Raw genomic sequence first — 14,559 nt, forward strand, 5'->3', positions numbered from 1 at the left:
AATGAAATCTTTTAAACTGATACGCTGATGACGATCTTAAAAGATTCAGATAGCAAAAGAGTTGACTTGCGTAATACGTAATCTCTGATTTATCATTCGCTTTAGCAAGGATTATATTCATACCATATAGCACTAGAGATAAATACATAGTACTTGGTATAAAACATCCATCATGAGAAAAATGCCGTTACAGTAATGAAAAGGTATGCACCAGCTTTAAAGTAAAATTATTAATAATTCATACGTTAAATACAACTTCCATCTGCATGTCAAGATTGCTAGGGTTCATTCCGCGAAGCAACGCATTTGCACTGTCATTAACTCAATCTGATTCAAAGGAACAAGCTATTGTGTCAAAACTGTTGTGTTAATTAAATCACAGCTTACGCTTTACGAGCAACGACAAGTGATTCAAACGGTCCTGTTACCATCAAAACATGTCATAGTATGGTGCACAATAAAAAATATCATTTTCTTTTGAAAAACCGATGTGCCTATTAGCCCACTAACCTTAATATGGTCACATTTATGGTGCTTTTGATTACAATATTGTTACCGTCAACAACCTCAACGACAGTGCAGAATTTCTGTCCTCCCCCGATTCTAAGGGTAAAACGGAACGAACAAAAAAGGATTCTCACTGTTATTGTCTTAAAATAAATTAATCACGTGTTGTTTTTTATCATTGAAGTAAATATCCTAATCCTGTCATTATTACTGTGTTACCCCTTTACCGTGGAGTCCAGCTAATTTGAACGATTCCTCGTGCAAAGTAACGGAGTTAGTTTTTAATTTAAACAACTGGCAACCCTAAATGTGCTGAAACTTGTAAGAACTGGCCACATTGCTCTGTGTTATTGTTTCGGTACTTTGATTTAATTGGTAGTTGCAAGCAGCAAATATTTCATTCTTTGATTGAATTTCTATCAGAATCGGTGGGAAAATGGTATGTGAAACAGATTAAACACGCTAGATCAGTACAAACAAATCAGGTTTATGTTGATGTTGATTATGACAGTTGAACCATTTTTAATTTGCACGTCAAGTAAACTAGCGGGATTCAAATTTAAAAGATTAAAAACGATGAAACGAATGGGGGTCTACTGTAATATACTGCTTTTAATGTTCCATACTACCTTCATGACACCATACCGGAACAGCTCTTGACTATGAGAAAGTTCAACGGATTATATCACACTTGTCAGTCCTGGCTGGGGAATCATTTGCATCCGAGACGCGTAAGAAATAATATCTTTTTGCAGAACGCAAAACCAAGTGCTAGCGTAATTCTTTTTTTTTTTACATCAAAAAGGATTGTCGAATCGAGTATAAGGAAGTTCAGAAACACGCGTACCAGTGTTCGACACGGAACGATTTGAAAAAAACATGTGGAACATGGTGTTGTGGTATTTGTTTACAATGGTTCTCGTGCTTACAACATACTACCGATGGTCTCGCCGAAAAATGTTAGCAGCAGTGGCCAACATGAATGCACCACCGGCAGTCCCACTGATTGGCCACTCGTACTTGCTGTTAAAATTCACATCAACAGGTGATCAAATTTCGACTTAGATTAAATTCCTAATGTTCAGAAGGTAACCCAAACTAACGGATTTAATTGCATCAAGAACAGACCGGAGTAATTGTGCACGTGTTCATTAACACTCGACCAGTAGATTCGAAGTACATTTTTGGCGCGATGCACGATTGTTCATTGTAAAGCATAATGATAATTAAATTCGAGCCAGTTTGCGTGATTTCATTGATTCCAAACCCGTGTTCAAACGAAAAGAATTTTGTCTAGGAAGTTTTGTTAACATTGAAGTCAGTTATTGTGATAGCGAAGCCACTATGAAAGCATCGCATACCACATTTAATTAGAAGAACTAAGCATTCCGAATGCCATTTATCTTGATTGGGGCTCTGCTCAATCTGGAACAAGTGGAATTTAATTTGTTTATGCTTTTTGTAATATCGGCCGCAAGCAACTCAGAAACGTAGGATAATATATAACACCCGTTTTCAATACGTGCAAACTGTGAAAATAGTTCATAGAAATGTTATAGGAATCATTTTAAAATGTGTAATGAGTGAAATGGGCTTCGTTGTAAAGCTTTGCGACATCGTAGTATGCGCGATATAAAGGCCCAGACACAATGCATACGGATTTTAATACGTTGCGGAAATTTGACATAAAACCCATTGAAAAACTGTCAAATTGCCGCATCGTAGAAAAATTCGTATGTATTGTGTCTGGGCCTTAATCATAGCCGTGTAATATATTGCTCCACAATGCTATGTATAGTCGCTTAATAGGCTGGAAGGCTAGCAGCAAGAAATGCGCCCTACGAGTGGCGGACATCAAATTGGACCGGTGCCTAGTACATAGCAGTACTGCTTTATTGGCGACGATCCTTCATCGATCCTGCGCCGAGCGAATTATAGTCCTCCAGTACTGGGCTGTCGTTCTCCAATCCCCTCGAACACCAGCTGACCGTGCATCGTCCTCGACAGCGCACATCCATCGTGTGCAAGGTCTACCCCGAAGTATGTTGTCTCTTCCTGGTTCTCTGCCAAAAAGTTTTGGCTACCCTATCGTCGGGCATTCTGGCTACATGCCCAGCCTACCAAATTGTACTACCTTCACTATATCAGCATACATGTATTTGTATACTTAACACAGCTCGTGGTTCATGCGTCTGTGTCACACTCCGTTTTCTATTTTGCAACCAAGTATCGCAGAATTTTACGCTCAAAACCCCCAAGCACTCGTCGGTCAGCTTTCTTTAGCGTCCATGAATCATATCCGTACAGGGTAACCGGAAGGATTAGTGTTCTGCAGAGCACCAGTTTTGTGCGAATTTGCAAACTACCGATGTACAGCTTGCTACGTAATCCGTAGAAAACCCGATTGGCGGCTGCAATTCAAAGTTTTACTCCGCGGCTTACATCGTTGTCACATGTCACGAGCGTACCAAGGTATATGAATTCCTCAACTACTTCATATCGTGTACCATCCAGCTCCATCTCGGCACCAACACCTTTCGGACTCTCATATTCCTTGCCAGCGATGTTAAGCGAGTCCCAATCTCGCTACTTCTTGTTTAAAAGGCCTAAAGGCCGCTCTACGGTTGATACCGATGATATCGACGTCAACCGCAAAACCAATAAGCATGTGAGATCTCGTGATCCCGTTCCCTTCCACGTTTGCACTTCGTACAACACCTTCCAAAACGAAGTTGAATAGCAGGTTAGAGAGTGCATCCCCTTGCTTCCCAGAGTCACGAAAGCGACTATGGTCTCACCCGCTATTCTGACGCATGATTTTAACCCATCCAGCATAGCATTAGTTTTGCCGGAAAACCATGTTGTACCATTATCTGCCACAGCTCATTTCGTTTGACTGAATCGTACGCCTCATTAAAGTCCACAAACAGATGATGGATCTACAAGTTGTACTCCCGGAACTTGTCTAGTAGCTGACGCAGGATAAACTTCTGATCCGTCGTGGAACGACCCAAACCATATTCTTCCTCCCGCACCCTGACAATGATTCGGTCGATTGCTTCGTACAGCCGCTCGCTCCCCACTTTTAGAAGTTCAGCCGGGACACTGTCCTTCCCAGCGTCTTACCGTTTTTTAGCTCACTAATTGCTTTCTTCACCTCTCCCTGTGTTAGTGGCTCAACACCTTAACTATCGCTCACAATCCTTATCCTTGATTGCTTCAATTCTTATTCTTATCCTAGCTGATCACAGTGTATACCTCTCCATTCAATAACAACTGAAAGTGCTCCTTCCACCTGGCTGCTACCGCCGTTTTTCAGTAAGCAGGTTGCCAACACCATCACTGCACCATCACAGGAATGGCAAAATTCCTGTACTTCGCGTTTTTTAAACGGTGGGTTCTTTTTTCGCAACTCTAGTCTTTCTATACCTATATCTGTTCTGACCTGTAGCAGTAGTAAGCATGCGACTCCTGGCCTGATTCTTCTCATCTGTCATTCACGGGTATTCGGCATCAAACCAGCTGTTACGCTGCACAGTGGTCAAATTTTGAAAAAACGCGGACATTAGCAATTGGGTAAAAAATGCGTAATTTTTCAAGGGTGATGTTTTCAGAGAAGTTTAATAATAAAATATAGCGCATCTTTCTGCACTATTAGGGTGACCGTGAATTCGCCTATTAGGGTGATACGAACTTTAGATTTTTAAAATAATTTCAAAAAAAATTTTTACTTCAAAAAGTTACAGAACATACCAACATAAGCAACTATGCTGAATACATTAACTATCTATCTCTTACCGGTTGCGAAATATAATGATGTGTTAATAACTACAAGGTATACAGCCCTAAGGGTTGTACGAATGGGTGACGTAGGACTATATCAGATCATTAGATCAAATACTAATGTAAACTGCATTTCTGGCATAGGTGTGCTTATAAAAATTTGTTTAAGTGAATGTTTAAAAGAGAAGAGCGAAATATTCAGATTCAATTCTTCATTAAATGCAATGGTAAGTGGTGAATGACCCTTTGGGTTAAAACCACTCTAAAAAAATGCAATGGTGGCTTTCAGAATACGTGGACGGTGGTTCATAAGTACAACGCCTGCAACCATTGACACATAACAGATTTCTTTTAAAAATTACTTGTGTGCATCATAAAGATTGAAATAGTAATGAATGACCAGCCCACAGATTACTATATTAAATATGATTATACGTAGCTTGACATGCTTCAATAATCTTACTTGTACACATATGCAAAAATTTCTATTTTATTTTTATGAGAGTTTTTATCCTCCGACCATAAAATAAATTCATGCCTCCATAAGCCCCCACATGCCAAATTTGGTTCCACTTGCTTGAATAGTTCTAAATTTATGAGGAAATTTGTATTTCATTTGTATGGGAGCCCCTCCCTTAGGAGAGGAAGGGGTCTCAGTACACCATAGAAAAAAAAATCCTGCCTTGTTATGAAGAAATTTGTATTTTATTTGTATGGAAGCCCCTCCCTCTTAGAAGGGGAAGAGGTCTCAACTTACCATAGAAAAAATTCTCCCTCCAAAAACCCCCACATGCTAAATATGGTTTATTTTGATTGATTAGTTCTCGAATTATGAGGAAATTTGTATATTATTTGTATGGGAGCCTCCCCCCCTCCTAAAGAGAGAGGTGGTCCCAATTCTCAATAAAAAAATTCTTGCCTTCTGAAACCCCCATACGCCAAGTTTGGTTCCATCTGCTTGAATGGTTCTCGAGTTTTGAGGAAACTTGTATTTTATTTGTTTGGAAGCCCCCCTCTTAGAAGGGAAAGGGGTCTCAGTACACCATAGAAAAAAATCCTACCTTCTAAAACCCCCACATGCCAAATTTTTTTCCATTTGCTTGATTAGTTCTCGAGTTATGAGGAAATTTGTATTTCATTTGTTTGGGAGCCCCCCCTCTTAGAAGGGGAAGGGGTCTCAGTTCACCAAAGAAAAAAATCCTACCTTCTAAACCCCCCACATGCCAAATTTGGTTCCATTTGCATGATTAGTACTAGAGTTATGAAGAAATTTGTATTTCATTTGTATGGAAGCTCCCCCTCTTAGAAGGGGAAGAGGTCTCAGCTTACCATAGAAAAAATTCTCACCTCCAAAAACACTCACATGCTAAATATGGTTTATTTTGATTGATTAGTTCTCGAATTATGAAGAAATTTGTATATTATTTGTATGGAAGCCCCCCTTCCTAAAGAGAGGAGGGGTCCCAATTCACAATAAAAAAATTCTTGCCTTCTGAAACCCCTACATGCCAAATTTGGTACCATTTGCTTGATTCGTTCTCGAGTTATGAGGAAATTTGTGTTTCATTTGTATAGGACCCCCCCCCCCCCACCCCTCTTACGCCCTCTTTAAAATAGCTCTCTAGGGAGTAATAAAATTGCTGGTCTTTTTATCTATCCAACGACATATAAATTGTCCAGTTTCATTCAGTAGTTCAGTAGTTATTCGCATTTGAAATCTTTCATTCCAATGTTACACTTCTATTTTCGTTTTCACAAAGTGCTACCCAGTCCCAGTATAGTAAATAAAGACGTAGTCCTACATCAAAAGGAGCGCTTAAAAATCAATTATGCTCAATAACTTTACACACGATTTTTTTACTGCTTTCCAATGTTCTACAAAGTTATTCAGTATGCTAAAATATACATTTCCACTGAAGACTATTTGTCGCTAGGACACATATTTAATAAGTTATAAAATAAATGAAAAAAAAATTGCAATATTTATAAAAACTTTTTTTTCAATTTCGGACAGCTTCACACTAACCAGACAACCATTAGGTGAGAGTACTATATTTTATCTATAAAAAAAATATTTCCATCAGGAGCACTCCAAAGGAATCTCAGAAAAATCAATTGAAAAATGTGTTATTTTTCATTAAAATTTATTATAGCTCATTAAGGAAAAGAGATAGAGAGCTACTGTATTAATAAAGTTGCTTATTTTAATGTGTTCTACAACTTTGCTGAAGACACCATACCTTTTTGGAGGTTATAAACTCAAGTAGTCGTATCACGCTCTGCTGAAAGCAGCAATAAAACCGATTAAGCTTTCGCTGCTTGACAGCCACCGCCGTAATTTAATAAAGTTTTACGCTTTTCGCTCTGGCGAAAGCTAAATATGAGTTCGCCAACTTTGTCAACTTGAAAATATATCCGAGATCAGAAACAATAAAGGTTTACTGACAGATCAGTCTGATAGGCTTGGTTTATAGCGACCATAATAAAATATCTCATAGAATATTTAATAAATTTTAAGCAATTCCGTTGGTTTACAGAAGGTGCGCATTTAATTTCATCGTGCATATTGATATGATAGGTTGATAAAATCAACGCGCCACTGAAATTTTGCAATTTTCGAAAACTGGTTGTTTTGATAAAATAAAAATATTTAGTTAGTCGAACTCAATTTCTAGCAAAATTGTTTTAGTTGCTTCCTATCATAGGAAAACCGATTGATAATAACTTTCTTTCTGCAAAACACTTTGCTTTGATGAATTTTTATTTGTGAGCTAAAACAATATACTAGAATATGGCAAAATGTTGAATATGTTGGTATTGAACTTTAGTATTCTTCATGATAGCAGCAAAAAAACTGTTTGGTCAGGGTGTTACGGTTTTAATAGGTCTATAAAACTAACGGATTTATTGCTAATAATAAGATCAATTTTGATTGGTGCGCCATTTTATATTTCTACGCCACAAGTTTATAAGAGACGTGGTGCAGCCAACCAGTTTTAACGTGGTAATAAAGCAACCACAATAAATTTGCTTTATTAACAGTTTTATTATGGTTTTCTAGCTGGCTATAAGTGTGTTTAGACTCGTATCTTCTTGGTATTGCGCAATCCCACAATAAAACCAGAGATAATGATTAATACCGCAATAAAACCTTTATAAAATTCAAGTAAAACCAAGTGGTTTTAGAATTGTTCCTTGGGATATCATCTGCCGTCCACCACTGGATGCTGAAACATAGCGTCCCCTCAGTGCGAGCATTTGCTACATTCGACAACCATGCGCAAATCTTAAACACTACAAGATAGCGCTCAGAGTAGATATTTGGTCTCCAAAAAGACTGTACATCGATGACATCCAAAAAGCAACGACCATTTCACAACACCACGAAACCGACTCCATGTTCTGCTTTTCTACCGCCACTGTAGTAGATGTGGTACTTGAAAGAAGTGCCTGCAATAGGATCTAAAGCGCGGAGCTCCCTTTCTCCGGAATTTGGTCATCGAACTTTGTAAATAGCAGCGATCTTCACTCATGTACATGTACATAGCAGTATATGCGCGACAAAAACATCCTCCTCGCCTGAACAATCCGCAGGCAACCGAGAACTACGCGCACCTACTGGATAAGACGCTACTTTCTTTGAAGAGTTAGATGCTTTGAACCTCGAAGACGAATAGTCTCTTTATACCACAACCGCAACGCTAGGTGACGAAACTCTGAGTGCTACAAAACCACTGGTCGTGACGGTAAATGCCCGGAAGCAATGGAGAAAAATAATCCTTAAAAGTATCTAAGCAATAAAAAAATTTGGCCAAGTATTCAAGTAAAAAGCGCCAAGTAACAAGCACCGGCAGGAGGACAGAGATAGTGAAGGATTGGAATGTTTATTCCGGGATCTATCAGAATGTGAAAATCGCATCAAGACTAATACCAAAAACTGACATTTATAGATACGAGCAAGGCAATCTTGTCTCAAAGTAACGCGAGGTTGTTGACAGGGTTCGATGAGCATCTGAAGGTGATATAACAGAAGGAGGCGAAACGGGAGCTAGCCTGGGAATGCCCATGAATATACTGTCCCATCTGCCGATCGCGAATAGATCCGGCAAGGCATTAGCAATGCTTAACTCCCAGACAGACAGTGATTATTGACGGCGATGAACTCGAACTGGTTGAAGAGTTCATATATTTAGGAACTGTGGTCATCGCCGACAACAACATGCGCGAGGAGCTTTAACGACACATTCAAGCTGATAATCCCTCCTCCCTCTAATGAGCCCTTCCAGTTAGTTTCGAGGTACGATGCTGATCTAACAAGCCAGTCGTCGTATGTTCGAGTCTCGACTGGGCAGTGCTGATAGAGTCTGTAGGACTTTGCTGTCGATAAAGAAGGCTCAAGCCTTAAAGACGTTTATAACCCAAGGCTTTGCTTTAAACTGATAATCAGGCCTACTTTGCCCTTCGCAAGATGTTTCGCAACATACCGCGCCGTATAAAGCTGACGAAGTACAAAACGTAAGTCAGACCAAAAGCCCTTACGGACTCGAGACTGTGACTTTGCTTACGGAAGAAATACGTGTACTTACCGTAATCGAACGAAAGATACTACGGACTATTTTTGGCGTAATAGAGGAGCCCAACGTATTAGATGGCTCGATCAAATTGAGGTGGACTTTGCTAACAACATTTTTCTTTCTGTGTTATTCGTGGGGACTCACTGACTTTGGCAGATTTATCGTTCGAATTTCCTATGTCTGGTCAATTACGTAGTCGCATCAATTTTTTTAGGTAATCATTGTTATTGTTGTAGTTATAATGAAACATTTCATTTATTCTTGCAGAGGCGATAGCTAGGGAAATGAAAAATATCGTTCAGAAATATCCGTCCCCGCTTTGCATTCATTTGGGTCCTTTAGTACACATTTGTCTATACAAACCCGAACACATGCAAATTTTCCTGAACTCACCGCATTGCTTGAACAAATCCCTGCAGTATGACTTCTTCCTTGTAAATCGAGGACTTTTCTCGGCACCAGGTAAAGCCAATGCGAATTGTTATTTACTTTTTGATTGAATTATAATCATGATTACTATTTTCAGCACACTTATGGAAGGGCCAGCGAAAAATTTTAAACTTTTCCTTCGCACCTGCCATCCTGAACAGTCATGTGAGTGTTCTCAACGAGAAAAGTGCAATGATGGCAGATCTAATGGAGAGCTACGTTGGACAGGATGAACAGGACCTTTTTCATAACATAGCCCTATGCGCTTTGGACACTATTTACTGTAAGTGAGTTTTAAAATACCTTAGAACCTGCTCATACATGTTATTTAAAGACAGATATGTTCTAAAGGGTGTCCCACATCAAATCGCACCACGGAAGGAACGCTGTAGAAAATTACCCTTTGAGTATTTTCTCTTGAAAATTTGAGTAGAAGTAGTTTAGAGTGTATTGTTTACACTCTATTTTTATCGCGGTTAGTTTTTCGAAAATAGTGAAAAATGACATTACCCGAAAAGCAACGTCGCGAATTTATTTTGCGCAAGCACCTGGAAAATCCTCAACTCTTTCATCATGAATGTTGAGACTTACGTCAAGGCGGACTTCCGGCAGCTTCCGGGGCTACCGTACTTCCCCACCCAGCACAAGTTTGATGTTCCGGAGGAAGTAAGAATGCAGGAACTTTCATAGTTTGCCAAGAAATACATCATGTGGTAAACGGAGTGCGCCGTTCGTGACTATCGGGACTGTAAACGGGCAGATCTACCTCTAGGAATGTTTACAGAAGCATCTGCCTTCTCTGTCGAAGCAATACGAGGGTCTTCTAGCCGGATCTACCTTCGTGCCAATATTCAAAGGATGTATTGGAGTGGTACGAAGCCAACGGAGTCACTTTCGTACCCAAGGACATGAACGCCTCCAACGCACCGGAACTAAGGCCCATCGAAAAATACTAGGTTATTATGAAGCAGGCACTACGGAAGCATCCCAAGCAGGTCAAGTCTGAGGAAAACATGAAGAAAAAGTGAATTTCCGTACAGATGAAGCTGCAGCTAGGTTGTACAAAACTTTTTAAGTGGAGTTAAGCGTAAGGTACGAGCATACGGTTATGGTATTGAAGGTGAATGAAACAAATATGCCAAAAGCTTACTAATGGGCTATATTTGGATGTCTGAAAGTTTGAAAAGGATCGGTCAAATAGGTAATTTTCTACAGCGTTTCTTCCGTGGTGCAATTTGATGTGGGACACCCTTTACTGGAAAGGGATTTGCCTGATTGAGTCAGCCTAATTTAATTATTTCTCGTCCTCTATAGGTACAGCGTTTGGGTGCGATTTCGACCTGCAGAGAATGCCAATTGGAGACCAATACCTGAAGCTGCAATCCCAATATATCGATTTAGTGACACAACGGGTATTCAATCCATTACTATACCCCAACTTTATCTATCGTATGACAAAGGCATATAAAAAGCAACAAGAAATAATGGAAACGGGCCGACTTTTCATAACCAATATAATGAATGCGAGGAATGCCGATGCTGTACTGTCTTCCCAACCTGAAAATAAGGCTCAAAAGACATATGAGGACGACAAAAAACTGCAAAATTTCCTTGACAAATTATTAGAACTGGCCCAAGAAAATAATCAGCTCGCCAAGGAAGATATTCCTGACCATCTGTATACAATGATCTTCGCAGGCACTGACACAACGGCCACTACTCTTAGTAACGTGTTACTCATGCTGGCCGTGCATCAAGATATTCAAGAACGGGTTTACCAGGAAATTATGAAAGAATGCCCCGAAAAAGAACAGCAAATTTCAGTGGAGAATGCAGCAAAACTGTTGTACACTGAAATGGTCTGCAAGGAAACATTGCGTCTTTTTCCGGTAGCACCAGCGGTAGCGCGGGTTACAACCAGTGACATCAAGTTAGACGGTAAGATAGATAAGAATAAGTAAGCGATCTTAACAAATCAGATGCATACTTTAAGAAGTGAAAGGTTGTGAGATCATATTTCGTAGAATTAAACTGAAATTTAGGGGTTTTGGATCAAACAAAATGATTTATAACCGGACCGGGGTAAAACTTCCCTACTGCTTCTTGACTTAATGATGGAAAACTAAAAGCATAAGTTCTATGCATATTTCAATGGCCCTTCTGCCAATGCTCGCTCCAAAAGTATCAACATCAACCCATCATCTTGTATATTCGGCCTTTCCCCCAAAGTTGTTGATTGGCAGGGTATAATATAACATTTCTCGTGCGTAGGATTGTGTCGAAGTGATTACATATTTCGTTACCGGAACCTTTAAATGCCAAAATGATTTTGACGTAGGACTACGTCTTACGGCAAGTTTGGAGATAGGGTGTCATTCCAAAAAATCGAAAAATGCGAGCGTCACGAAAAATGAAAGGTTTTGAGCGCTAATAGCTCAGCGGCTTTCCGATCGATTTTCAATATTCTTACACCAATCGATCGGAAAATCTTCTAAGAATTGACCCAAATGAAGAAAAGTATGGATTCTTCATGTTGAACTATTGAAAAATTGAAAATAATGAACCTATGTTTTACCAGAATTCTCGCTTCGTGATTGGTTGGAAGATCCTTTACGATGATCTAAACCTATACCAATTTGATATCTGTGCTTGGGAAGTAAGCCAAAACAAGCGACAAAGTTTCCTCATTTCAACAAGATTTCTTAACACCGCGGTTAAACCTAGACCATTTTGATGTCCTTGCTTGGGAAGTACGCCAGAGAGAGTGACAAAGCCCCCTCGTGCCAACAGATTTCTTACGAACGCGATTAAACCTAGTCCAATTTGATGTCTGTGTTAGGGAAGTGTGCCAGAAAAAATGACACAAATTCGTTGTCCCAACAGATCGCGTAAATTCTTTACAGCGAGACGATTAAACCTCGGCGAATTTGATATCTGTGTTGGAAAAATGTGCTACAGCTGAAGTGTTCGGTTATAATTCGATTCTGTATGAATGGCAAGCATGCGTATTCATTAGAAGTGTAGTGAAAAGATGTGCTGTTGATAAAATAGGATTGAATTGGTAAAATCCCTTCAACGTGGGGAACCATGAGTAATAAAAACAATCTTTAATTTAAGTAGGGTAGCAGGAAAGCAATAGTTTGTGTTCTTGATTTTGTTAAATTGTTTTCAAATGCACAATCTTTTGAGGATTGAACGTTTGCAATGTTACTACTTTGATAAATGTTACATACAACGCATGTAGCATGTATATATGTTGCATATAGCATGTATACATCAAGAATCGAATGATTATTGCCCCTTTTAGTCTACTGTGATAATCATGTAATGCAACGTACCGCATTTTGCACTGTTAATCTGACACTAGAGTGGCTTTTAGTTTGATCTACTAATGCGTTTGACTTCTTTTTCCTTCTTCCCCTTCTTTTTCACTTCATTTTCTTTGAGCGAAATCGTGTGCGAGATTCGACTGTGATAATCGTGTAAATCGGGGTAGTCTAAATAGGGGCAAATGTCGCAATACAAGCATGAATACATGCTACTATCACTACAAAGAGACTTACGTAGTCCTGCGTCACCTATATATGCGGTCGTGTCTTGTACACAACCCCTCTGATTTTTTGTAGGATTCTGCGTTGTTTGCTATAAGTTTGTGATTACCAGAGTAGAGCACTTCACTGCACAACATAATACTATGAGAAATGTGAGAAAAAATCATTTTTGCTGTTGTCTAACCGCCCAGTTAACTTTGAGGTACGTACGATGCTGGTCTAACAAGCCAGTTGTCGTATGTTCGAATCTCGGCAAGGCGGTGCTGCTAAATGGAGTCTGTAGGATTTTTGCACTAGCCCCGTAACTGTCCTGTACTCTAACAGCCGGCTGTGAAGTCTGTCGATAAAGAAGGGTCAAGTCTTAGAAAGACGTTTAAGCCCAAGGCTTTGCTTTTGCTGTTGTCTAATGATGAGGCCACTATTGAGACAATCAAGTATGTTAATCGACAATCGAATTTAATTGAATGTCTAGATCGTTTATCTGAACTTTTCAAGACACTGCAACTTTGCCAAGTTGACAAGCATGATCACAAATATAAACATTTATTTTCTAGACAATACAACGATTCCCAATAACACAACCGTGGTTGCAGCAATTTACCCAATGCACAGAGATCCACTACACTGGGGTCCAGACGCGGAAACATTCAATCCGGACAACTTCCTTCCGGAGCTGGTGGCTCGGAGACATCCTTACGCTTTCCTTCCTTTCAGCGGTGGTCCTCGTAACTGTATAGGAGTACGGTACGCTTGGCTCTCCATGAAGGTTATGATAGCACATCTGGTGAGAAAATACCGTATGACAACGTCACTCACGATGGATGCCATCGGCATCGAATATTCGATAATCTTAAAAATTACGGGCGGATGCCCGATATCCTTGGAGAAACGCGATTGTACTACTGCAACCGCTTGAAAGGTTAGTGTTAGTGGGGGACTTCAACAATAGCAACTGGTCAGATTTTATATTATAATTTCGTCTATACGTGACATGAGTATCACAATTAGTTTAATAATATATTGCCTTCATTTTAAAAACTTAAGTAAAACAATTTCAACATTTTGATTGTACGGTTTAATTTTGTTTCCGGCTGGTGAATACCAAAGAATCAAAAAATTTAAAAATACTAAAACAGAGTTAAGTAAACTTTTATAATAATGTAAGTATTCTTAAGAGACACTCGGTGTAAGGACTAGAAACTAATTTCTGAGCCCAGCATTCTGTAAAAGTGCATGTGTGACGTGATGGGTATATAATGTAAATTATGCAATAATACACGATAAAAAAAATCATAAGTTCTTGTTCTTTTTTTTTATTTACTAGTCTTCGATGGTATCGCACAGACAGTTTCTAATTCTAATACATACTTATTCTAAATTTAAAAGTCATTCTACTAATATTAAAATCATAAGAGTCAGACACTACATTGAATTCACGACAACATACGTCAATAGAATTGTTCTGGCCAAATAGAGTGCGATGCATTGGAAGCCGAAAAAAATCAGATCGACGGGTAAGCCTGGGTGGTACGTTGATTTGAAGCCGCTCCAGCAGCTCCGGGCAGTCAATATTGTTTCCAAGAAGATCAAAGACAAATAAACGTTGCAGCAACCTTCTCCTATTTGCCAGCGTGGATAGCCGTATAAGAGCGCATCGATGTTCATACGGAGGCAATCGAATTGAATCATCCCAGGGTAGCGTTCGCAAGGCGTAC

The 14,559-nt window shown here is 39.4% G+C and overlaps 1 protein-coding gene across 1 annotated transcript; it reads left to right on the top strand.

Annotated features, from left to right (window-relative positions):
• The first annotated feature begins 9,148 nt into the window (after positions 1-9,148).
• On the top strand, positions 9,149-13,760 carry LOC128739814 (cytochrome P450 4C1-like). Its single transcript, XM_053835315.1, has 4 exons — positions 9,149-9,326; positions 9,391-9,576; positions 10,608-11,231; positions 13,399-13,760. Exons 1-4 carry the CDS (start codon positions 9,149-9,151, stop codon positions 13,758-13,760), a joined length of 1,350 nt encoding a protein of 449 aa, XP_053691290.1.
• Positions 13,761-14,559: the final 799 nt, after the last annotated feature.

The sequence above is a fragment of the Sabethes cyaneus genome, chromosome 3, assembly GCF_943734655.1.
Source record: "Sabethes cyaneus chromosome 3, idSabCyanKW18_F2, whole genome shotgun sequence".
Taxonomy (NCBI): Eukaryota; Metazoa; Arthropoda; class Insecta; order Diptera; family Culicidae; genus Sabethes; species Sabethes cyaneus.